Source organism: Centruroides vittatus, unplaced genomic scaffold (assembly GCF_030686945.1).
Source record: "Centruroides vittatus isolate TY-2023 unplaced genomic scaffold, ASM3068694v2 contig_1074, whole genome shotgun sequence".
Classification (NCBI taxonomy): domain Eukaryota; kingdom Metazoa; phylum Arthropoda; class Arachnida; order Scorpiones; family Buthidae; genus Centruroides; species Centruroides vittatus.
Genome location: NW_027120692.1, coordinates 726,097 through 750,744, shown reverse-complemented (window position 1 = coordinate 750,744; position 24,648 = coordinate 726,097). Strand labels below are relative to the sequence as shown.

The 24,648-nt window shown below is 29.8% G+C and overlaps 2 protein-coding genes across 3 annotated transcripts in view; one reads left to right on the top strand and one right to left on the bottom strand.

Moving 5' to 3' along the window:
* Positions 1-919: 919 nt before the first annotated feature.
* LOC136973150 (uncharacterized) lies at positions 920-3,613 on the bottom strand. 2 transcript variants are annotated; one of them, XM_067267856.1, is made up of 4 exons: positions 3,318-3,418; positions 3,059-3,176; positions 2,807-3,000; positions 920-2,727 (listed from the first exon to the last, which is right to left on the bottom strand). In XM_067267856.1, exons 3-4 carry the CDS (start codon positions 2,909-2,911, stop codon positions 1,081-1,083), a joined length of 1,752 nt encoding a protein of 583 aa, XP_067123957.1. In that variant the 5' UTR covers positions 2,912-3,000; positions 3,059-3,176; positions 3,318-3,418; the 3' UTR covers positions 920-1,080. The 2 variants fall into 2 exon arrangements, with proteins under 2 accessions (XP_067123957.1, XP_067123950.1); XM_067267849.1 differs by lacking the exon at positions 3,059-3,176 and having other exon boundaries at positions 921-2,727; positions 3,318-3,613.
* A 9,091-nt stretch (positions 3,614-12,704) lies between these two features.
* Tfb4 (transcription factor B4) overlaps positions 12,705-24,648 on the top strand; it is a 49,256-nt gene continuing 37,312 nt past the window's right edge. The window contains exons 1-2 of the mRNA XM_067267992.1: positions 12,705-12,842; positions 18,362-18,429. Of these exons, the coding sequence (XP_067124093.1) occupies positions 12,833-12,842; positions 18,362-18,429 (78 nt within the window). The 5' untranslated portion in view covers positions 12,705-12,832. The remainder of the gene's footprint in view (positions 12,843-18,361; positions 18,430-24,648) is intronic.

The window sequence follows — 24,648 nt, the reverse complement described above, 5'->3', positions numbered from 1 at the left end:
TTTTTCCTGCTCATAATCATGACATTTTTTCCGTTTACAAAGCATTTCAATTTGAATAAATATATGACATCAGAATAATTCAATAGACGTACGTAACAGATATACCAAGACAATGGACATAATTAAACAATATCTAGAAAATATTGTCCTTATTACTTTACAGCACTATTACAGACTAGGTAAATTTAATATAAAAGTTCAAAGAGTAGATAAATTTCATCGTTAGATAGCATATTAATTGACTATCCTCATTTCTTATCTGGAAGGAATTCTTCACGCAAGTGTGCGATATGATGACATATAAAAAGGAAAAACTCAGCGGCATATGTAAGTTATGTGAAAAATGTGATAAGAAAAGATTCTTCTGTTTATGCAATGATAAAAAAAGAACCTCTTATTTAAACATGTAGTCTGCATTTGAAACTCAGCAAAATTTCCTTTCGTAAAGTACTTATTTAAATATTGTAATAAATATATTCATTTCACATACACAAACCTGTTTATAAATGCAATTATTTGAAGATATTTTTTATATTTTAATATAAAAATAATTTGTGGATTTTTAATTTTTTATTAAAAAAACAATTACAAGATAGATGTACATCAGATTCATTTTTAAGAAAATTAAATGATACAAAATTTAACAATATATAAATTATTTTATTAAAAATTATTTAAAAAATTATACAATGAGATTATACAATATTAATAAGTTATTTTGCTGACAGAAATTTGACAAGCAAATTTTAATCTCTTACTAAACGAACAGTACATATTTACAATTATAATACATTATTCATATTTAAACAATATAGGCTATAGAAAATGTAAATGTTTACCTTTAAAACAGGTATTAACGTATTTTAATGTATATTTATCATACTATAATAGATAAATTAGAATAAAGTATGTTTGTATTTTAATATAGTCTAATTTAAAACAGAAGAAGTTAGTTATTATCAACAATGTAAAAATTCTCTCTTAAAATTTCAAGAATTTAATATTTCTCAAAATATATTTCTCGTTTAGAAATTATTTTATCATTTTACTGTTACATCAATATTAATAAGTTTACAAATGTCACGTTGGAAATTTTAATTGATATTCTGGATGAAGTATGATTTTTTCAGTTGGCGTATCACAAATTTCTTTATTAATTAAACTATAACATCGATTAGGTATTTCTTTAGCTTTTTCTGGATTTGTTTTATCTAAAATAACATAGAGCAATTGCCAACACCTTACGCATTGAGGATCTATCTGAAGAGCTCTCTGTAACCTATCTATTGCCAGATTAGGGAGGTCTAAAGTCATTAACCAGCTTGCTTCATATTGAAGTAGAGTAGAATTACTTCCAATACTGATCTTATCGGCAAAATTTTTAAGAAATTCTTTAGCATATTTTGTTTTTTCCCTTTTATAAACGGTGACGTTTCCGATTGTAAAAACGTCGCGAAAACCTTTCTTTAAAAATTTTCTAGCTTCTGTAATAATGACATAATTATAAATAGGAGAAGATAATATAGATTTTAAGACTAGAGGGCTATTTTCCACCGAAACAAAATTAGTAACTTTATCCATAAGACAGAGACTGATATTTTTTTCTACTCCAAAATAATTTTTGCTGCTAAAATTCTGTCTGCTATCGATGCTCCATTCTCTAAATTCGTAGTGAGTCTTGGCAAAAATAGGAACGTCCTTATGTAATATCGTATATCCCCCCGTTTTGTATATGGAATAATCCAGTAATAAGCCAGTAACATCACTTTGTTTGCTAACAAAATCCAAGCTCATGTTAACCATACTGGATTCTGTATGAACTATTGTATTTCGAAACATAAAAGCGTCGATAACATACAAAATAATTTCAGCGAAAAGAAGGAAGTCCGTATAAAGAGCATTTTCCGATGCCAGATGTCGAATGAAACAGTATAATACGTACACAGTCACAGACGAAATGCAGAGGAAGAGAACAATGACGTCGTGTATAAAGCGTAGTTCCTTGTGAGGCTGAAAAGAGTAAAATACTAATAGTAAAATGACTACTAAGCCTAATTTTGTCATTTTTATCATATACTCGCGATATACTTTGCTGTAATTTACAAATAAAAAACTCCCAAATATTAATAACGTCATCGATGCTAAAATAGTATTTGGATAGTTAGAAAAAATCGTTTCTTTGATATAGAACGACATATTCATTCTACCGAAAAGATTCCCTGCAAAATACATCTGAAACCTAATCCACTGCCAGGGTGAAACAAACCATAGTCCGTAACTAAAATAATCGTCAAACCCTCCTGTAAAAATTCCCGCAGACACTCCCATGATAATTGCTATTATTAGTTGAATATTTTGCAGAATTATCTTTCCTCGAAAAGTTAAAATCAGGAGTGATATTATAAGAATATAATCTGGTCTAAGATATATCAAAAGACCAAAACAGAAACTGATAAAAAACAAATGGAAAGATATCTTTTGTTTCGTTTCTTCGTTATCTTTTTGCATATCTGTAATTCGAAAGAAATCACTCAAAAAGTAAAAAAGCAACGGAGAGCATAAGCTATGAATAAGAGTATGAGTCCCTATTTGAACCAGTTGTTCCGAAAAAGCTACCAAAATCGAGGATATTATAGCAATATCATCTGGAAACTGAATACTTGTCAGAAATTTGTAGATGCTTAAAGGCAAAAATCCAGCAAGGAATGCGTGACACATTTTAGCAAACTGAAAGAAAAAAGAAATACATTAAATATTTTACTGTATTATTAAAACTTCTTTAAAACAATGATAATTAAATATTTACCACAAATGGATTAGTTTTAATCGAAAAACATTCCTTAAAGTAAAATAAAATGATATAAAATCGAGGATGAAGCCAGCTTCTCATACTGTGCATACTTAGTTTCATGTGCTGTTTTTCACTAACGGAGTCTGGAATTTTAGAGGGGAGATATTCGTACGGACGAAATCCATAATTATATACTTCGGAATGTGCAACTGTAAATAAACTATAAATTAAACACGAATCATATAACTATAATTCTATAAAAAGTACAAGATCTAAGCTTCTATCTCTAAACTCTATTTTTAACAGCATTTCCTCTAGAAAGCAGACATTTGTACATTAAAGAAGACTGAAGTATGATTCATTGTGAGTCATCAAAATTTATCTCCTAGATTATAAAAATGACAAAAATTATATCATTTACAATTTACTTATTAAGTGATAATTTTATCATTTATATGACATCTGTTATCAATCGTATTATTATAGAGATTAAACATTATATTTATATAAAATTTTAAAAAGTTACCTTCAATCGATTGGAAAACTTCATCGGGATGTAAAATCCACCAAGAAGTGGGACTGATGGAGAGACAAAGTCGATTCGCTAACGTTAACACCATTAACACACGAAGAGTATACGGAGGGAAAATGGATTTATTCGAATTGACTGAAATATCCCTTTTCTGATTATAATGTTGCTTTTGCAGCGTTTGAGTTTTCATTTTATTTAAATTCTTTCTGAAAGACATCGTATAAACTTTCTATCCTTCACGCTAGTCACAGGTAAACGCACCTGTAACAGGTAGGTGACGATAAGGCGCATGCGTTGCCGTAGGTAATAAAGCAAGAAGACAAAAAAGTTGTGTAACAAGAAATGTTGTTTGTTTTATTTCTACGCTTTCTGTGTCAGCACAACACTAAACTTATTAATTGTATTACTATTAATTTGTTAGTAACTCTGTAAAAGCGTTGTATTAACTGAATAACTTAAAACTACAAATAATTATGTTGGATTACAAATCAACAAGAGTTTTAGAAGATTTTCTAACGAATAAACGAACAGTCTAATAGAAGAAACTGATAAAATATCATTATATAAGTGTTTATAATAATTATCCATTGACACGTATTCGTGATAAAGTGATAATATTTATCAATAGATGATATAGAAAATATTTCATAATCATATTTTGAATATAATTATAATAGACTTTTCCATCTTCAATCAAATATTTCAAATTTATATATTTAAATTTTTAAAAATAAAAACCAATAAAAATAATAATACTTTTTTTAAAAATTTATTTTAATTCCGAGAATAAAAACAATTAATTTAAAATAGTGAATTTTTAAATTACTAAATTAATCATGCTTTTAATGATTAATTTCTTAATTTTTACTTTTATTTTTAATACGAGAAGCCTTTATACCGGGATTTAGGCTATTTTATAATACGCGATAGAAAACAATAAAACCATATTATAGGTTTTACTGTCTTCTATCTTCCATAGAAAATACTACCAAAGAATTGTTTCACCGTTCACTACACTCTTAAGTTTTTCCCTGATTAATCCTATTTGCTCAGTACTCTACTAGAATATTTTCATCTTCTTTCTCACCCCCTCCTCCCTTCCTTCAGACTATACGTTTCAGTATTTGAGTAGGCTCTACCTCCTAATAATAAAAATAATGAATAAATAATATGTTTTTAAATTATATTAGAAACATCTTATTCATTAAAAAAAATAAATAATAATAACAACAATAATAATATAAAATATATAATAAATACAAAACGAAAAAATATAATATAATCTTAACATTCTTAAAAGAAGAACAAATTTATATTAAAAGTATCAAAATTATTTTCAAAATTTAAATAGTAATACATTTATTTTTATATTTATTTTTTAATCAATATTTCAACATTTGTTTAATATTTTATATTAATTATTTCTTTTAATTTCAAAAATATTTTATTATTAAGCTAATGTATCGTTTTACATTTTAGAAATATAAAATATTAATATATTCAATGAAAGTAATGCATTAGTAATATGAAGAAAAGTAATATATTTTTAAATTTTATTTTAAGATCCGAAATGTTAATCAGAAAATTTGCTATTCCGAATATAGCCTATATTATGTAATTTTATAAATTATTAAACTGATAAATCAATTATTGCTATCAGAAAACAATAAACGACTTTTATAACTTTCGAACTTTTTTGTGAATCATAATACACACAAAAAAATAGTCGAAATATGTATATTTGAAGAGGATGAATCATACAAATGTACTCTCATCTCTTGATTCAATTTTCTTTATTTATTTTCTAATCCTTTTGTGTTATTTTTATGATGCTTTAAAGCTCTTTTAAATAATGAATTTGTTTATTATTTAGAAAATAATATAATGTATCTCTAATAAGTTCAATAAAGCTTTGTTTGAAGGAGTTAAATATTTAAAAATCTATCAAAATTGAACTTTAATTAAATTAAAACTCGTTAAGCAGTAAAGTTGCTATAAAAAATTATTTTCTAAAATATCAAAAATGTAGTTTTAGATTCTTATAATACAAAAATTTCTAATTTATTTAAATATATTTATATAGTTAATAAGTCATTAATGAAATAAAAATGAATAAAATTATCAATTATTTGTGTTAAATGCCGTAAAATTTAACAGTAATTGTAAAAATTTAATACCTTCGTGAACTGAATGAAATTTACCTCTATAAAAACTTATCATTATAATAACTGGAAAATCTTGTTTTTTTCCGGTTATTATAATGACATTATACATTGATTAAGAATAGAAAATAAATTTTGCGATTAAACCTATAATTATTCATTCATACAAGTCATTCATTGTTATTGTCACGCTGAATTTATTGTAATCTTTATTCTGGTTAATTAAACAGAATAGTTACAAAAGTTTAATTCATTAATACAGAATGTTGTTCTTGATTTCAAATTGTTGTAAATCGAAACCGGATTTTCCCAGTGGAGACACGGAGACTTTATATTATAGTACTCGTGCGTCAGTTTGCTATATTTGGAACGTTACAAACAAAAATCCATGTCTTCAAAGTTTAAAATGAGATTACTTCTGCAGAAGAACGATATAATATTTTCTGTTTTAAATTGTTTCTAATTATCGTAAGTTTTTAAAAATATGTTTAAATTAGAATGATATACGGCGATGTAATGAAACGAACTATACAGGAATGCTTTAAACTGAGTTATAATTCTATGTATAATTATTTGCTTCTTAAGATTTCAAAAAATTTAACGTAATATCTATTTGGGGATGTCCATAAATTACGTAACTCAGATATGAGTTACTATGACTGGAGAAAAAGTTGGTTAAGTTCTAAAATACTCAAATATAATTCATTTGCAAGGCTATAACCTTAGATTTTTCGATGAAGAATAAATGAGTAAATACAATAAGTACTGTACAGTACAAATAAATTTGTTATATACAATATACTGTTTAATTTTAATTTTATTTAATTTTTAACTCCCTGTATACAAAGGCTTACATTCATAATGTTTGTAGTAATTTTCTTTAAAATAACTACAGTTCAACAAATACATTTAGTATTTGTTGAACTGTAGTGAATTTTTTTTAATAACTTACTCTGTAATATTTTACATAAATCGAATGATTTTTCTTAACTAAAATCATATATAAAAATGCTTCCTTTAACTTCTATTATTATAGATATTTATTTACTATTCATAAATTAATAACATATTTTTATTGACTTCTTGAATATAATTTTAGTATTTTTAAAAATTAGTTCCTAAGCTATTTTAAGCAAATTGATTTGAAATCCAATTTCTTCTACAGTTTTTTTACGTAATCGTTATTTATAAAAACAAATTATTTAATGCGAAAGGAAGTCTAACGTTAAAGTAATTGATTACCATCAAAATATAAATTAAATCAGAGAAAATGATTCATAAAAGGAAATAAACTAAAAAATACCGAAAATATTCCGAAGAGGTGTTTAATGTTGGAATATTTAATGAAAAATATTAAGCACTTTGTGGATCTTTTCGTTTCGTTTATTGTAAATACTATAGTGTTAGGTACAGAACCATCCAGAGCTAATATGGGACCCGTAGGTACAGCAAGCCCTTGAAGTCGTTTTTTTTTTCCTTTTTTTTTAAACAAATAAAATACATAGAATCTTTTTATTAATAAAAAGCAGTATTAAGGATTTTATTTTTTGTTAGTAAAAATAACTAATTTTACAGAGGTAGGAACAGGGGTGCCCTTACATTGGGGCACGTGCCCATCCTCTTTGTTGTCTGGCTGCCCTTTTCTTAATCTCCAAGAGAGCTCTAAGGTCTCATGTTATTTTTAAACCAGCTTGTTACGCCCGGCTTCGCCCGGCTTTATAAAGTACACTCGTAGTAATGTTAGTGGCACCCTTTTTTTTTTTTTTTTTTTTTTTTTTTTTTAACTCTTTCCGCCCTGTGGGCACTAAGAGGGCCTCTTTTAGTAGGCCCATTATGGGTTCGGCCAGGCCCACAATGGGGCGACCGGGTGGTGAGGGACGGGGCCCGACATATCCGAACGGACCACCCCCCGAAAAATTCCTGGGGATTATTCGACCCGTTCGGATTCGATCCCGGGTCCCCCAGAGCGGTAGGCTGCCACCTTTACCGCTCGGCCATCCGGCCGTCATTTTACACTCGGGGTTTTTAATCGTAAATTTCAAAAATATATGTAGTAAAATCAATTATAAGAAAATTACCAGAATGCCTATAACTACGTGGGAAGTTTTTTCTCGTAAACAGCGAGTTTATAGAAAAATTACTACAATTAGTTTGGTTTATATGGTTACCTCTACGCGACACATGGGCCATCTGCCGAGGGGATGCCTTACAGGAGTTTTATGGAAAACTGGCTCCTATCTAGGTGTTAATAACTTGAAGAAAACCCGGAAACTCCATATGAGCAGCCCGCGAACCCAAGACCTTTATCAGTTTTGACTCCATGCAGGTGAGTGCTATTTGCTACTCATCAAAGTAATAATATAGCGAATCTATTTCGCGCTATAGCATTCTCGCAGTAATTAAGTAAATATTATATATATATATATATATATATATATATATTTTAAATTGTAACCTTTTTTGTATAAATTATATTTAGTTTAATATTTAAAACATTTTTGCCAATAGATGGCGCTACATGTAAATTCGCACATCCAACTTAGAGAAAAAATTAATATATAAAAATCCAATAAATATTTTGGGGTGATATGTACGACGTTATGTAAGTTAGTGCTATGTTATAAGAACTGCCGAGCTTCGTAGCAATTGATCAAACGGCCTAGAATTGTATAGCGAACAAACAAACAAACATTCTCATTTATAAATATAGATTAGTTACCCATTTTTATCACAAAAACTGTTTTATTGATGACAAAATAAAAATAAACATATTTTTTTATTAACAGAGACTTTGTTCTAGCGGGTCATGATTATTCGGTGGAGTATCGAGGTACCGCTATTCGCATTTTTCACCGGATGCTCGCCCTCTGGTGTTTAAAAACAAAACTATTCTATCTGGGTCGTTTGATTAATTCTTGTGTATTATCAGCAGTAAATATGAATAACAATAGAAAAAGCAAAGCTTTTTGTTGCGTTCCAAATTGCAATTTCAAAGATTTACGGGAGCCTAATATAAGTTTTCGTCTATTCCCACATGAAAAATAGATGATTATTCGGAAATTAATCGGTTATATTTATGAGCTTCTCCGAATTGTGAAAGAGTGAATTAGACTTAAGAATTGGCAGTTTCCCGATTGTCCAACTTTACACGAACAAGTTATGCTGTCAATTTTAAAAGATATTTTCTTAAAGTTAAAATGCCAGTTATTTTGTGTGGGACACAGGGTCGGATTTAAGCATTTCGAAGCCTTAAGCTACATGTAAGTTCCCTTACCAACCCTTCACAATTTTAGAAGTCAATCATAAAAAGAAAAAAATTAAATCGGACTATCTCTCTGATTCAATACGGTTATTAGAAGAAAAAGATATGAGGTTTCACTAGTCTTCTGTTTTATAACTGAATTTAATTAAATTTTTATACCCAGTCCTTTAAAAATCTTTTTTAAAATTGGTTTTATCATTTTTTTAAAAAAAAGACCTTACGTTAACTTTTAGAAAAAAAATTAACGAAATACTACACAAAATAAAAAGTAAAGTATGTTTTGTTGGTTCGCAAAAAAATGTTTATTACAAAATTCGACTTTAATTTTTTTTGTTTGTACAAATGTTTGAGACTCCTTGAAAGTCGAAGCCTAAGCAACAATTTACATAGCTTTTTACTTGTAAATCTGGACCTGATAGTCCAGATTTACAAGTATCAATGTCAAAGCTGATGTTTTTAACACAAAGGGCACAAATATGTATAGAACGATCTCGCTCACTTGCTTCGATACCACATAATGACGTATCCCGCTAGCAATAATTGTTCTGCTACTATAAAATTTCTCGATAAACAGCTATAAGCAGCATATATCATTATATCGGGCAGTAATATATGATTAATTTTACATTACTAGTTACAAGCGACCCAGATAAAGTAGCCATTTTGTAAAAATTCAGCGCCCTCTATAGTTCATGAAAAACGCGAATGTTTGATTAACGTGATTTTGATTATACGCGGTAGCATTGAGGAATTAATTAAGAACGTTAATCAAGGGATACTTACTTGTGTATATATACACGGATATCTTCTTGCATATTGTACTGTACGTGCGATGCCCTTTTTTATAGTTTATGGCCCCTTTATATGTCTGCGATCGCCTCTGGGTTTTTTTAGGTCCCAGAAAAAAATCCCCAACTTCCCTCTTTCGCTCTAGTTAGGGATGATCATTAAGGTTACTTCTTCACTTATTTCATAAGATGTGCGTAAAAACATTTATTTATTTTTCAGATTCCTAATCATATTTCAATTTACTTTGTAGGTCTACTGGTATTATACTGTATTTTAATATTCAGATACATTATTGATCCTTTAAGAATACCCTAGCATTTTATGCCTTATTATTCGAAAATGAGATTCATTTCTTTTTTATTTTTGACTCTTTCTGCCCTAAGAGCAGGAAGAGGACATTTTTCCCCTAAACCCATCACAGGTTTGTCCAAGATCACAATAGTCCTGCGGAATGGTGAAGGACAGTCTAGAATATCCGAAAAAATCACCCACGAAAAATTTCTGAAATTCTCTGCCCGGATTCGATCCCAGTCTCCGGGTCTGCAGAGCGGCACACTGACAGCATAAATGTCTCGGCCATCCGGAGCGGCAACCTGCTTGATTAGTAATAGGTAGATCGACAATTCAATTTCTTACTGCTATTTACAACTGGTTCGTGCTACGGAAGCGAATTATATGAAAAGAACGTCAGCTCACCACTGGGGGACCCGGGATCGAATCCGGACGGGTCGAGAAATCCCCAGGAATTTTTCGGGGGGTGGTCCGTCCGGATATGTCGGTCCCCGTCCCTCACCACCCGTCCGCCCCATTGTGGGCCTGGCCGAACCCATAATGGGCTTGCTATAAGAGGCCCTCTTAGTGCCCACACGGGTGGAAAGAGTTACAAAAAAAAAAAAAAAAGCTCACCACTCTGGGAAATCCGGAATCTAATTTGGATGGACAATTCCAAAAGTTTTTCATGGATGGTCTGTCTCAGATATGTCGGGCCCCGTCTTTCGCCACCTAGACGCTCTATTGTGAGTCTGGTCGAACTACAGTGGGCTTGAGAAAAAGACCTTCTTAATGTCCATACAGTAGGTTATTTATTAAAATTTAAGATATTAAATTTTCAATGTTAAATTATTCAATCTTTGAAATTGATATTCTATTTATTCTATTCAATTTTTATACAATTAAACATAATTTTTCATAGTAACTAAAGTAATAAAACTGTTTCTGCTTAAATAATATACTTGTTTTTTTTAAATGTATATATATTAAATTTGATATTAACTGCATGATTTTTGAGAGAATTTTTAAAAAGCTATTACTAATATTTGTAGCAATTAATTTGATTATCTTTTGAATTTGAAACTTGGTAATATTTGAAAGAAAACTGTAAATCGAAACTATCATTTATTCATAAATTACTCTTTTCCGGTTTAGAAGCAATAAATTACAATATATTATCTCAAACATAATTTAATTATATATTTTTTCGTCGCTTAGATGTAAATTTAATTTCGTAGATAAAAAGTTTCTTAAAATTTATCGATCCGAAAATTTTGTTTATTATTATCGAAAACACGATCTAATTTAATTATTTTAAAATTTACTTACCCGAAAATGCCATAATTTGTTTTTATTCAGTCGTAAACTCTCGATCAATTAGAAGTTACGCCTTAAAAAATATATATATATATATAATTCACATACATTTTTACAGTTAAAAATAGAAAATTTGTAATGCTGCAAAGTCACTTTTTTAACTCGGCATATTTAAATACGAATTAAATTTTCTTTAACCTAATTTGTTTTAGATTTAACATCTGTAAAACAACTTAGATGTTTAATTATCATACAGATGTAGTTGCGTTATTATTAGTTTCAATTTTATTATTTTATACAAATACAATGGAAATTATGTCATTTCAAAGATGAAATTGGGATAAATTTAATTTTTTAGAACGAACTTATGTTAAACCATAAAAATTTAAACTACGCTAAATATAAGCTACATTAATTAAATATGGCTGCACTTAGATACCGTAATTCGATGCGACTAGAGTTTTAGTGAACGCTAGTCGCATCGAATTACGGAAATAACTTATAAGTTAAATAGCGCACGAACTATATAACTTACAATAATAATCGACTGTTTTATCATTTTCATTCAAATTTAGTAAAGACTAGATACAATATTACAAATAATAAATAGCTCACACGCAAAACTATTTATTAAGCTACTGAACATCGGAATGAGCTATATTGATTTTGAATAAAATAGAATAAAAGAAAAAAATCTTGCGAAAATTTATATTTTAAATGAAGGTATAAAAATTATACACTTGTGATAATTTTTCTTTTTTATTGTTTTTATTTAGTAACGATAATAACGCTGCACAGTGGCGTCGAGAAACGCCACCGTAAAATATTAGCGAGGTTGAGGCCGAAGTTTTAAACGCGAAAATGTGTACGTCGGACGTTCAGCGCCGCAAGCATGATTCCACTGACTTTCCAAACACCATTGTCAAACTTCTAGGCTTACAGGAAAGCGGCGCTGAACGTCCGACGTACACGTTTTCGCGTTTAAAACTTCGGCCTCGACCTCGCTATTAAGTAAATAATAAGTAAAATCCCAATTTTCTATGTATTTATTATCCGCTTCGGACTAATTTTCAGCACCATCCTTTTACCGTTAATTAGCGTGTAAAAATAAATAAATAAATAAATAAAACAAATTGTGGGATGGTGTCCGGATCAGGGAAATTTTACTCCATCTTCTCTCCTGTGACCCCAACACTACATATTTAATAACACTTTCACAACAGTATAAGCACAATGAGAAAGCTTTCTATTAGTAAATTGTGTACTTAAAAAAATACACATACTTCATAAATACGTTTTTACAGAGATAAAAATTATGCTCGACTATTAAATTAATATTACAATTCTCTAGTCGTATCTCAATGAGAAACGCAATTAATCGAACTTCCTTTTATTTTTCTTATATAATAACTTTTGAGAGAAAAATATTAATTAAATCATTCGCTTCATCATCAATCTTTCGGAAATGAATACAAATTCCGGACTTCTACTATAATTTATAAAACGTGCATTCTTCTCATCGCTCTTCTCGCATCCCCCGACGTCGATTTCAATCGATTTGTTCTGTATAATTGAAATGTTGCCAGCTCCTGATAGCGACGGCAAAGCATTATGGGTATTGTCGTACATTGGTGATGGTGGACCGGAGCTGGAAATTTGAACTGCGTGATATTTTTAATCATTTCTCTAATTAAAAGAATAATTTAAATATGGCAGAAGGTAATAAATATAATGACAGTTAGTCTCGAGTACGTTATTAATATTAAATGCCATTAGAATAATTTTTTTATAGTAAAACAAATTAATTTTAAGATTAATTATAGAATTAAATAAACATAATTAATTTAGATATTTCTATAATGTCGACAAAATTTAGTTTGTTAGTAAACAAAATTCTTCGTTGTGTATCAATTGAATTTAACAAATGAAAGACAGCTTTACTGTAACACCAAGTTAAAAATGTCATTTTCATTTGAGGCATTGAAAATTTTTATCACAAATGGAACATTTTAAAGTATTATGGTGTTGGGTGGTGAGGGACGGGCCTGGTATCTGAATGGATGGATGCCCCCAAAAAATTCCTGGGGCTTTTTTGACCTGTCTGGATTTCATTCCGGGTCCCCCAGAGCGGTAAGCTGCTACCTTGACTGCTCGGCCATCCGGCCGTCTGTGTACGTAGTTTATGAAGGAACGTGTAGCTTGTCAGATAATGCCATCACTTTATCTTGTGGATACTGCTGGTTGTCTGTTTGCTAGTGTAACTTTATTGGTGTGAATGCAATGACTATAAGTGATTTTAATATGAAAGTAAAGGAACAATTTTCTGTGGTATAATGGTACAATTTAAAGGAATCTTAATATCTTATGGTACTTTTTCTTTGGATACATGCAGTGATATGGTTGGGCATAGGAGGCATACAAGCAACGTATGCTATTCTGTGACTTACATTTGTAGATGGATAAAGCTAGTGTCTCACAGAGATGATAGGAACAGATGTGGAGATGAGAAAAGTCATGGAAGATGAGTTGATGAGTCATTCCTGAGAAACTCTAGATGTATTCAGCGAAGCACTACTTTTCTGGATGATGGCAGTTTTTATCCCTGCCATGAAAGACAAACACGTGAGGGTGCAGGATTTCCTAAACATATTGTTGTGGCATCAATGTCTTTCACACTAATATTAGATGTGACCAACTCTCATGTAGGATAGTTCCTCAAACCAGGTACCAATAGTAGGAACAGTCTGATACTCAACAGTGAAAGCACAATTTAAGTTCTCACCAATGGTTTTCCATACTGAAGTGTTCTGTTCCCAAACAGAATCAGGATTTGTTGTTAATGACTATATGCTACCAGTCCACAGCAATTCATGCTTCTATGTCAGAGCATCATTGCAAACAAAACATTGATTTTGGGATGCCATTGGCAGGATGTGTAATAGTCCCTGTGCATACAAATTTGCTGTGCTAATTGTCTGCAGAGGGTATGAAAAATGAATGTTCTGTAATGGGACTTTTACCTGTCTCTAAATGGGGAATAAATATTCTGTAGGCTGTATCATACAGGTATGCCTTACTTTCAAAAGTCAACAAACAACAGGTATACTGAAAATCCTAAACATAGTAAAAGCTCTTCAGCTTTTAATATGATACTGGAGTAACAATTTTAAGGCAGTCTGGTGGCTTTACTTGGCACACTATTGAACAACAACTAAAATCATTTATATATCTAAGATAGCAGTAAGGCAAATTTTGTGGTAATTGTGCAATTCTATCTGGATGTGTAACTTTTTTGTCAATAAGTGTATATATGCTCTTCTGTTATGCATGATTTTGGTCATTGGAAATATGTCACCAGATAGGTTGATTTTAGAGTATTTTGAAATATGCTGTTGGACTTCTTACATTGTAAATCTGTAATTACAGGTTGTACATTGCTCAACTTTGCTTTAACTCTTGACACATGAAATCAGCCAAAAATGGCTGTATCCATTCAAAGTGAAATTGGCTGATGGAAAAGTTGTTTGACTGGTTTTTCTATACAAGTTCCTCTTGTAGTCTGATGAATAAAAACAATTTAGGCTCTAGCTACAAACTAAAAGAGTTTTCAGAGCATAGAGTTAAATGATGATGATAAATGGAAGAAAGGAAGAGTTTTTCAGAAAGATGCAGTCATCCTTTGAATTTGTCAGAATTGTTTATAGCTATTACAAGTTGAAATATACTTAAAAAGAGAGAGAGAAGAAAGTTTGCCTTGCTTTCCTTCTTCTCTTTTGTTCTTTTGGCCTTGTTTTTTTGTATCTAAAATTTTTTTTTTCTTTTTACTGGTTGCAATGAGTTCCTGAAGAAGGTCTTTCAATAAGACAAAAATATTAGTGTCATGAAATGTTGTGATTGCTGGAGTTTTAAGCTATTTCATTGTTTGATCAATAAATATCAAGTTATTGGTACTATTAAAAATTTAGAATTAGTTTCAAAACATTTTAAAAATGAAATAAAACAGGATTACTAGATATTTTTGAGTTCCTATTAAGAAATATGTACAGTACATAAGAGATACAGAAATAATTTTCATGAAGATTAAAATTTGAAATACTTAGAATGGTCTATTGAGTTGAGACTTGTAAAATTAAAATTTAAACTGTATTTTTATAGAAATTTTAATAGAGATATCAATGATAAAATAATAAAATAAATTCTATTTTAATATATGTTTAACAGTATTATAATTGAATATGTACAGAAGTTATTTTGTTTTCTAATTATAAAGATTTTAAAGCTGAAGACTAAATCTATAATATATTAAGAGGTGTGTCATCTCTAAAAGCAATCATACAATTATTTTTAAATTAAAATAAAAATTAGGTTGAACTGGTAAAATATATTGTAATTTGTTTTCACCATTATCAATATAACAGTGAATAAATTTATGAATAGTGAAATAGTCATGAATGTTTTATTTGTGGATTTTGTCATATAAAGGATAATTGAGATCCTCCTCTTCTTCCTCTAGTATTACAAATGCAAAACTGTTGAAAGTCAAATAATAAAAAATACATATTACTAAAATGCTTGTGAGGAATTGAAAACAAATATCAAATTTTTTTAATCTTACTGTAGCATCTTTTCATTCCATTAAGAAAGTTATATGTAAATAATATATATATATTTTTTAAATTTTATGAATAATATGAATATACAAGATGTTTCAGAAATTGTGTATAAAAAAATGGAGGGATTGTAGAGAGATGAATTTTGAATTAAAACTCTGCCATTTTTTGATTTGAAGTGTTTTTTTTGAGTTATACCCCATTAAAAATTATCATCTCCTGTTTACCAGAAATCTGACATATGAAAATATCTGTTGATAATTGATGTTAATTGTTTATTATCTGCAATATTAATTTATTACTTAAATTTTGACTGTTTTTTAGACCCTTTTACCTTGTTCAGTAATGTCTGTTAAAGCATTGATAGCTTACTAACAAATAATACATCCTTTATTTTTCCCTACATCCATTATAGTCTGTGTTGTTACAGAAAAACAAAAAGAGAGTCAAAATTTAAGTAATAAATTAATATTGGAGATAATAAACAAAGGATATCAAATTAGCATGCAATTATCAACAGATATTTTCATATATCAATGTCATTTTTACTAAACAGGAAATGTCACAATTTTTTGATGGGTTATAACTCGAAAAGAATGCTTCAAATCAAAAAATGGAACTAGTGTTTTCAACTCAAAATTAATCTCTCTACAACCTCTCCATTTATTATTATTATTAGCGAGGTTGAGGCCAAAGTTTTAAATGTGAAAATGTGTACATCGGACGTTTGGTGCTGCTTTCCTGTAAGCCTAGAAGTTTGACAATGGTGTTTGGAATGTTGAACATGATTCCACTGACTTTCCAAATGCCATTGTCAAACTTCTAGGCTTACAGGAAAGCAGCACTGAACGTCCGATGTACACGTTTTCACGTTTAAAACTTCGGCCTCAACCTCGCTATTATTGTTATTTTTTTTAACTACACATATTTCAGAAACACCCTGTATAAGATGATCATAATTAAAATAACCCTATTTAATGCCTTAGAGATTTAGCATTCTAAATACAACAAAATCTGTATGGTGACATTTCAGGCCAGGCAGAAGACATTTCCTTAAAAAATTAGTACCAAAATTTAACGCTACAGCACTTTGACACTGCAAGCAACAAAAAAGCACTTTCTTTTGCATAAGCATGTGTTGCAAAGTCTGAGTATAAAAGTGACCACAACTGTTGAATGTCATTATCAGTTACAGTGGCCACATTGTGCTTTAACACACATTTTTTGTAAAGCTTTTTTCATAGAACAACTATGCAGTGGCTGCATTTTGAGAATTTCTAAAATGATCACTATTTGTGGAAACTGTGATTTGGGTGTTCAATCTAGTCAAGGGCACAAATCCATTGTTTCACAAGTTATTGAAGATGCTATCAAAGCTGTTGTTGAACAGTTAATGAATAATGTTGCATGCTCCAGTAATGCATATGTAGTGTCACAGCAAATGGGTTTGTCCTATGGCATGATGTAGAAAGTAATCAGAAAGTTGATGTATTGTTATCATGTAAACTTAGCCACCATTAACAGTTGCTACCATCAGTACCACTGTTGGAAAAACCTGAATGATGATTGCTTTAAATTTATGTCATGAGCATATATCATGGTCATGAAAGATCTTGTGGAGTGACAAGGCATATTTTCACTTCATTGGAACAATGAACATCTGTAACTGATGCTTTTGGGCCATGGAAAACCCTCACATTTTCCTGCAGATTCTACTGCACTCTCTAAAGTTAGTTTGGTATGTATAGTCATTACTAAAGCTACAATTACAGCCACATCCTTGGACCATTCTTTAAAGAAACCAGCTCCAGTGAATCTGTGACATACTCTGTAATGGCCCAAAGATGCCAAGAGATGTTCAACACTATTGGCATACTCTGATTACTACAGTGACATTGTATTGAGTCAACCTTTTTTCATGCAAGATGGATTTTTATTCACATGTTTTTTGGTTGTAGACACACTGAAAAAGTTTGTTTTAGTAAGGGCATATTGCAAATTTGGCAGTGTTGATAAACCATATTACATTTCTTGTAAGAAGCATCATTAAGGATCAGTTATGGTCAACTGTTGAATGCACTGTTCATCATCATCAAGTTTTACATCTTCAGAATGTTTGACCTGCATTGCTTAGTGTTTTTGTACAAATAAAATATTTGACACTTTTAGTGCTGCAAGCAACATAGCAGTCAGTTTTGGTACTAAATTTTTTTTTTATAGAAATGGCTTTTGCATGCTCTGAAATGCTACATCCCAAATTTTGTTGCATTTGGACTCTTAAATATGTTTCTAGCTAGTGTTGAATAGGAATACTTTAATTACAATCATCCAATACAGTAATTTATAAAAATATCAATATGATGCCATTGTTTTAGAATCAATATTCAGCTGAAAAGTTATAAATAAGTAAAATTTTTTTTTTTTAAATGTCTAACCAGATTCTTTAAGTTATAATGTAAATTTATTCTACGAGATGATGATGCTGTATTGTGATTGTGTGTGCTTGCTTGTATGTGTACATATATGCATGTTTAACACAAAGAAAACATTCTTGATGTTTTTTAAATTTAAATTTTCAATTAAAATAATATATACATAAAAATTAAATTTAAAAAAAATATTTTTTAGAAGGAGGTGACCTTTTAGTTATGATTATAGATCTAACACCTTCTGTTGAATTGATGAGAAAAGAAGAGGTAAGGAATAATTATAAACTTTTAATTTATTTTGAAATTTTAAAAAATTTTGTTTCATTTACAGTTAATTTAAATATTTTGTATACAGTCAAACTCAGTTATAATGAGCATTAGGGGACTGGCAAGATTTTCTTATTATATCTGTGAAAAGAAGTGATGTAACTAGGGGAGAGTGGGTGGCTGCTTCAGGTATAAATACATAAGGGTTCTCTGCAGGTGGCAAAATTTATAGCTATGCCACTGATAATTAGTGAAATCTATCTTTTAATCTTTAATTCTAAGTAAGTTGATTCAAAAAAACATACTGTATATGTAATTACAGTATACTGTACTTTTATTAATAATTATATAAACTACAATATAATTAATATTTAACAATTTATTTTTTTGTAATTAAAGATAATACTAATTAATGATATGCCTGATTTCAGTTAGTCTTTTTATCTACAAATCTTAAAATTGATAATTGCTTTATTTTTCGATAATTTCAATACTGTTGAAGATGACAAAGCTTTCTACACACTTAGATGTTTTCAGCACCACATTCTAACTTGCAAATAATTTATACTTTTTTGTAAACCTAGAGACATCTTCTTCATAGAAGGGTTCGTTTCTAACTAGAGTATATAGTAATTTTACAATTGTAGCAATGATTAGGTACTACATTGGCAGAGTAGAGCTGGAAGTTAGTCAAGAAAGAGGGGGGCGGTCTCCAAAAAGAAAGTTAAGTGATAAATAGACCTATAATTAATGCAGGTCATAAAACTAATTATCCAGTGGTCATAAAACTAAGTAATAAAACTTTACATTTTATCTCTTCCAAGAATTCGATATTGCATTTCTTACTACTTGAACAGTTAAGAATGTGTGTTTGCTTAGTTATCAGAAGTTTGCTCATTATAATCATGAGAAAATGTATGAAAATATGCATAAATTTAAAATTATGGCAAAATGCCATAAAGATCATCTTATAACCATGAACTTGTTATATCTGTGTTCATTATAACCAAGTTTGACTGTATATATATAAAAATAACACTAAATAATATGAAATGAAATTATTAATTATTTGGAATTTTATAGTCAAACTTAATGATTTCAATGATATAGATTTATTTGTAGAACATATTATCTGATTACATTACATTATTTGGTTTGTATTCAAGATTTGACTTGATGAAATAAATTTGAAAATAGTAAACGGATGTGTAATAAAAATTTTAAATATTCTTATTAATGAAATTAAAAAAATTCTATGAAGCTGAATTTATCTTTCTATTAAAAGCCTTTATTATTTATAATCAAAGGCTGAAAATTTAGAATTTAAAACTTATACAAATGTCAGCTAGGATAATGTCTTCAAGACAAGACTATGATTTCAGGTGACATTTGGGAGAGTTCTAGTTAGCACCTGCAATTTCTGCTTACTGTGCAGATGCATTGCCAGTTGCACTACCCAGACCACCTTCCAATTTTATCTTCTGGAACTATTAATTTAGGTAGAACTACATAGGTTATTCGTGGTGTCAACTGGGAATGACTTTAAGTGTATATGATCCTCCTCCATCAAAAAACCCAATTTTTGATTAAAGTGAGATGCTATAGACAAATTGATTTGTATCTAATTATTAACTTAGCATAATTATAGCCTAATAATTTGGCAAATCACTTAGCTTTAATCAAAAATTGGTACTTGATTGCTTACTGTTCTTTCAATTAGTTATATTTCTTTCACAATTAGCTCAAAGTTGCTGTTGAGAACAAATCACACAGGAACCCTCTTTTTGATGGAAAAAGTAGGTTTATTTTCTGTAGTTTAGAAACGATATGCATTTTGGGCTTAATTTTCCTCTTCAGACCTAGTTTATTAAATATATAGGCAAAAAATTATGTAAGAAATTACAGAATGTATTAAATTATATTTAACATACGCATACAAAAGTTTTCCTAAAAAATATAATTATCTAAAAATTATTATACTGACAACTGGAATAACTAATTACTGTGTATAAAACTTTTGGGTAAAATAATGAAAACTGAAAAAAAAAATTTTTAAAGTAAATAAATAAATGTAGTAAAATGTAGCACTTTGGCCATTTACCAAATTGCCAAAGTGCAGCTCCCCTTGTCTAAGAATTGTGTTAGAACAGTGGGTAAATGCTCTGCGGACCAAGGCCTTGAAGGCAGTCGACTTGTACATTAGAGGATCTTATGAGCATGGTGGCATGAAGAACAAATTGTACATAGTCTTATGAAAAACATCTTTAGTGAGAAAGCCATTACTCAAAGTGATGGTGAGATCCAAAAAATGGACTTGTTGATCACCACTTTGCTCCAGACATAGGGTTAGACCGTAAGGGTTGTTATTGATGGCATCTAGGAAATTGTGGAAGGGTGGTTCACAAAACCAAATAATCAAAATGTCATCGACATACCGGGAATACAGTAAGATGTTGTTCTCTATGGACAGTAGCATGCTCTGTTCCAGTTGTCTTACTACCAGTTCACATAATGTGTCTTAGATGGGATGCCTGATTGGTATTCCCCTAGATTGGAGATAAACAGTGCCTTCAAAAGTAGAGTGAAGAATGACAAGTTAAGTGCGATAACTCCAAGATAGACGAATGGTACTTGTGAGAATGCTCAATGTTTGCAAAAAGAAAGTCTCTTAGCTCACAAAAGCATGGTTCAAATCCTGATCGATGGATACATAGACTGGAAGTCAAACACTGTAAAGAACCTGTGATCCCAGAGTAAGAATGTACAATCTGTAGTAACATTTCGGAGTATAGTTAACAACAAAAAGGGAAGTTTGGAGGTGATTAGAGATAAGACGGTTGAGAATCCTCTTGATGTGAATGGTAGGGGAGGGAGTCTTATCCACCATGGGTCTCATTTATGTGCCTTTCTTGTACACTTTGACAAATGCAAAGATGCAAGGTTATGCAGGATCTGAAATAGAAGCCTTTCACATATGAAGGACTCTGGCCTTTTGTTACTTATAAGCATTTAACCTTTTTGTATATGTTGTATTCTTTTGTAATTGTTTTTATTTTATAACTTATTACTGCATTCCTGTGCATATGATGTTCATATACAATGAACATTATTTAAATTTCTGTTTTTTGTTCAATTTGCATTTTACCAATAGAACCTGAGGATGGCCTTTGTAAACATTAAAAATGTTTGTTCTTCATTAAATGTTTTTGTTCTTCTAACCGGATTTTAGGTTTGGGAGTATTGTAGTAATATTTGGGTATATACATGTAGAGTTTTGAAGTTTAACAACACTTTAGTTCTTAAAATTAGATATATAAAATATATATTAACAGACTTTTACTATATATGTACAGTACATATAATTGAATTATTATATCTATGAACTCAGACTTAGTTTAAAGCAAAGACAAATTTTTCAGTTTTGAAATTGTCTTTTGATAGCTTAGATCAGGGGTTCCCAACCTTTTTGTACCTAAGAGCACATTCTAGGATACCGGGCGGACGGCGGGCACCATTTATTTTTTCGAGGTGAATTTATACTTGGACATAGTTAATAAAACATACATACACATAATGTACAGAAAACATTTAATTCCAAAAATGTAATAAAACATACACAATAATTTAACAATAATTTTTACAAAACAAGTAATTACTAAACAATGCATACAAAATCTACAGAGTATAAAAATTCTTTATAAAAAATATACATCTGAAAGTAAATGTGATTTTTGGCATTGCATTTCATTGGCCATTGCTTCGTAATTAGGAGAGTATGATGATATTCCTGCTCGTAAGCAATCGTCAAGGTGTTCATCTGTAAGTCGTGATCTGTACTTTGATTTTATGATATTCAGAACGGACTGGTTTATTTCATTTCAGGTATGGGAATTTGGTTGGTGAAGATTTGGCGGAGGGGAAAAAGAGATCGGTCGCATTTCGCTTTGTGCTTTTATCTGTGTTGGACGCCATTTCTACTTTTGAGTGGTTAATCATTAAAAACGAAAAAACTTTTACATAGCATTTTATTGAAAACCGAAATATCTTTATTTTTATCGTGGTCGCACAGCGGCGGGCACACGTAAAACGATCGGCGGGCGCTATGGTGCCCGCGGGCATAGGGTTGGGGACCACTGGCTTAGATATACTGTATTAGCAGAGTAAATATACAGTACAGTATGTAAAATTTGATTCAAATGTACACAATTAATAAAGAAAAACTATACCAAATTTTTATTTACCTTGTCTACATTCTTGATATAAGAACTGTTCTTAATACTTTGAATATTGACTTCAGAAACAATTAAACAACTAACCTCAAAGAGGAGTTAGGAAAGGAGTGATATCACATTTGGAAACATAGAACTTTATTAGATCAACATATATAGAAGAAAGTAATAAATAATCTCATGGATGTGATTTATATTTCACTCAAAATTTTACTAAGCCTACATGTAATGTTCAACTATCTTTCCGACTTAACAGAAAAATCAAATCTGTATGGCTAGAACATATTCCTAAAAACTTTCCCTATACTAGGGAGAACAGCTCTACTAATATGAGCCAAAATAAGTATTATAAATGAAGTCTTTGATCTTTCTAAAGGTTTTTAACTTCTCAATGTTATTCCAAAAAGAATTTTCCATACCATTCCAGATTTCTGAATCATGCATCATGTAATTTCATTCTTAACATGCTTCCTGTTTAAAAATAAAAATTTTTCATTTTTTTAGGATTGATTACTTGCAATCCAGACACAGTCTTATGTATTAAAACTGAACTAAATTCAAAATTAATGACTTAATTATAATATTAATAAAAAAAAACTTTTTTTAATACCCATAAAATTAAAACAGGTGATTTCTATAGAAAAACTCTTCCAATTTCAAGAATCACCTTCAAATTTTCCTATCACACAAGAGTCAAAAGATATGGATGCATCTTTGTATAATGAAATACATGCAAAATAGTATATTGATGTAGCGCAGTTATCTTTGAAGATCATTCTTACATGGTTTTGTTGTTTTTTTATTTACACCATTCTGAACATAAACAGATATATCAGGATGGAAATCTACATTTTGTGTGGATTCAGACCATGTTTCAATCCCACATTGCTTGCACCAAAAACAACTGTTCTACAAGCTGACTTGCAAAAACTCTACTGTGACATGTACGCTGCTAAGAATCTTTAAACATATGTGAATGTTTTAAAAGTGTTAATAAACTTATCATTACATTAAATTGCATTTGGATATTGATTTCCTTTAGTACTCCTGGTTACTCTGTCTCATAAGAAACCTGCAATAGGTCTCCATCACCACTGGATCTGCTTGGTATCTCTTTTCCATCATTGAAATGGTTTGATGAAACTTTCCATCAATGTTTGTTGTTAACATCTTCAAAATTTTTGGGGAAAAATTAATTTTAATCAAACATAATTTGAAAGTTTGTTGGGAGATCCCAACAAACTTCCAAATTATGTTTGATTAAATGACATTGATTTTCAAGTTCTCATGTCTGTGCTATCTACATTCTTATACTGTACACAGACACAAGAACTTGAATGTCATGGAAAAATTTTGTAAAGCAGCAGCTGCAAAACTATGTCCTACAATATGTAATAACATACTGATGAGTGTTGGAAGATCAAAATGCATTTATGAGAAAAATGAAGAAAATAACATAAAGTGATGGTTTTAAAGTTTTTTAATACCAGTTTATGGATATTTTAACATTCACCTCAGATGAAAAGTCAGGAAAATGAAAAGGATAATTATGAATTTTTATCGAAATTTTATCAAAATTATAAGTAAGGTATTAAACAAAAGATTTTGATGGAAAAAGTAGGTTTATTTTCTATTATTTAACAGGATATGCATTTCGGGTTTAGTGTTCGGCTTCAGTTCTAAAAAATATTATAGTGACAGCTGGAATAACTAATTAATAAAAACTTTGGGTAAAATGAATAAAACTGTAGAAATAAAAATTATTTTTCTTTCTATAGTTTACACTTTAAAACCAATTAAAACTGGTTTAAAAAATTTTTTAAACCAGTTTTAATTGGTTTTAAAGTTTTTACGTTTTACTATCTTTTTAATCAAAAACTTTTTATACATTTTAACAAAATTATATTTATTTTAACAGTTTTACTTATACTAGCCCATGGTTTTAAATGGTTTAACAAAAATAACAACCACTCTTCTAACCTGTTACCGG

What these genes read in the sequence shown, in the direction of transcription:
- LOC136973150 (XM_067267849.1), bottom strand. Translation starts at nt 3,540, where the DNA reads ATGTCTTTCAGAAAGAATTTAAATAAAATGAAAACTCAAACGCTGCAA. An exon ending in AGTTTTCCAATCGATTGAAG is followed by an intron (nt 3,001 to 3,317) that starts GTAACTTTTTAA and finishes GTTTATTTACAG; the next exon opens with TTGCACATTCCGAAGTATAT. An exon ending in TTAAAACTAATCCATTTGTG is followed by an intron (nt 2,728 to 2,806) that starts GTAAATATTTAA and finishes TTTTTCTTTCAG; the next exon opens with TTTGCTAAAATGTGTCACGC.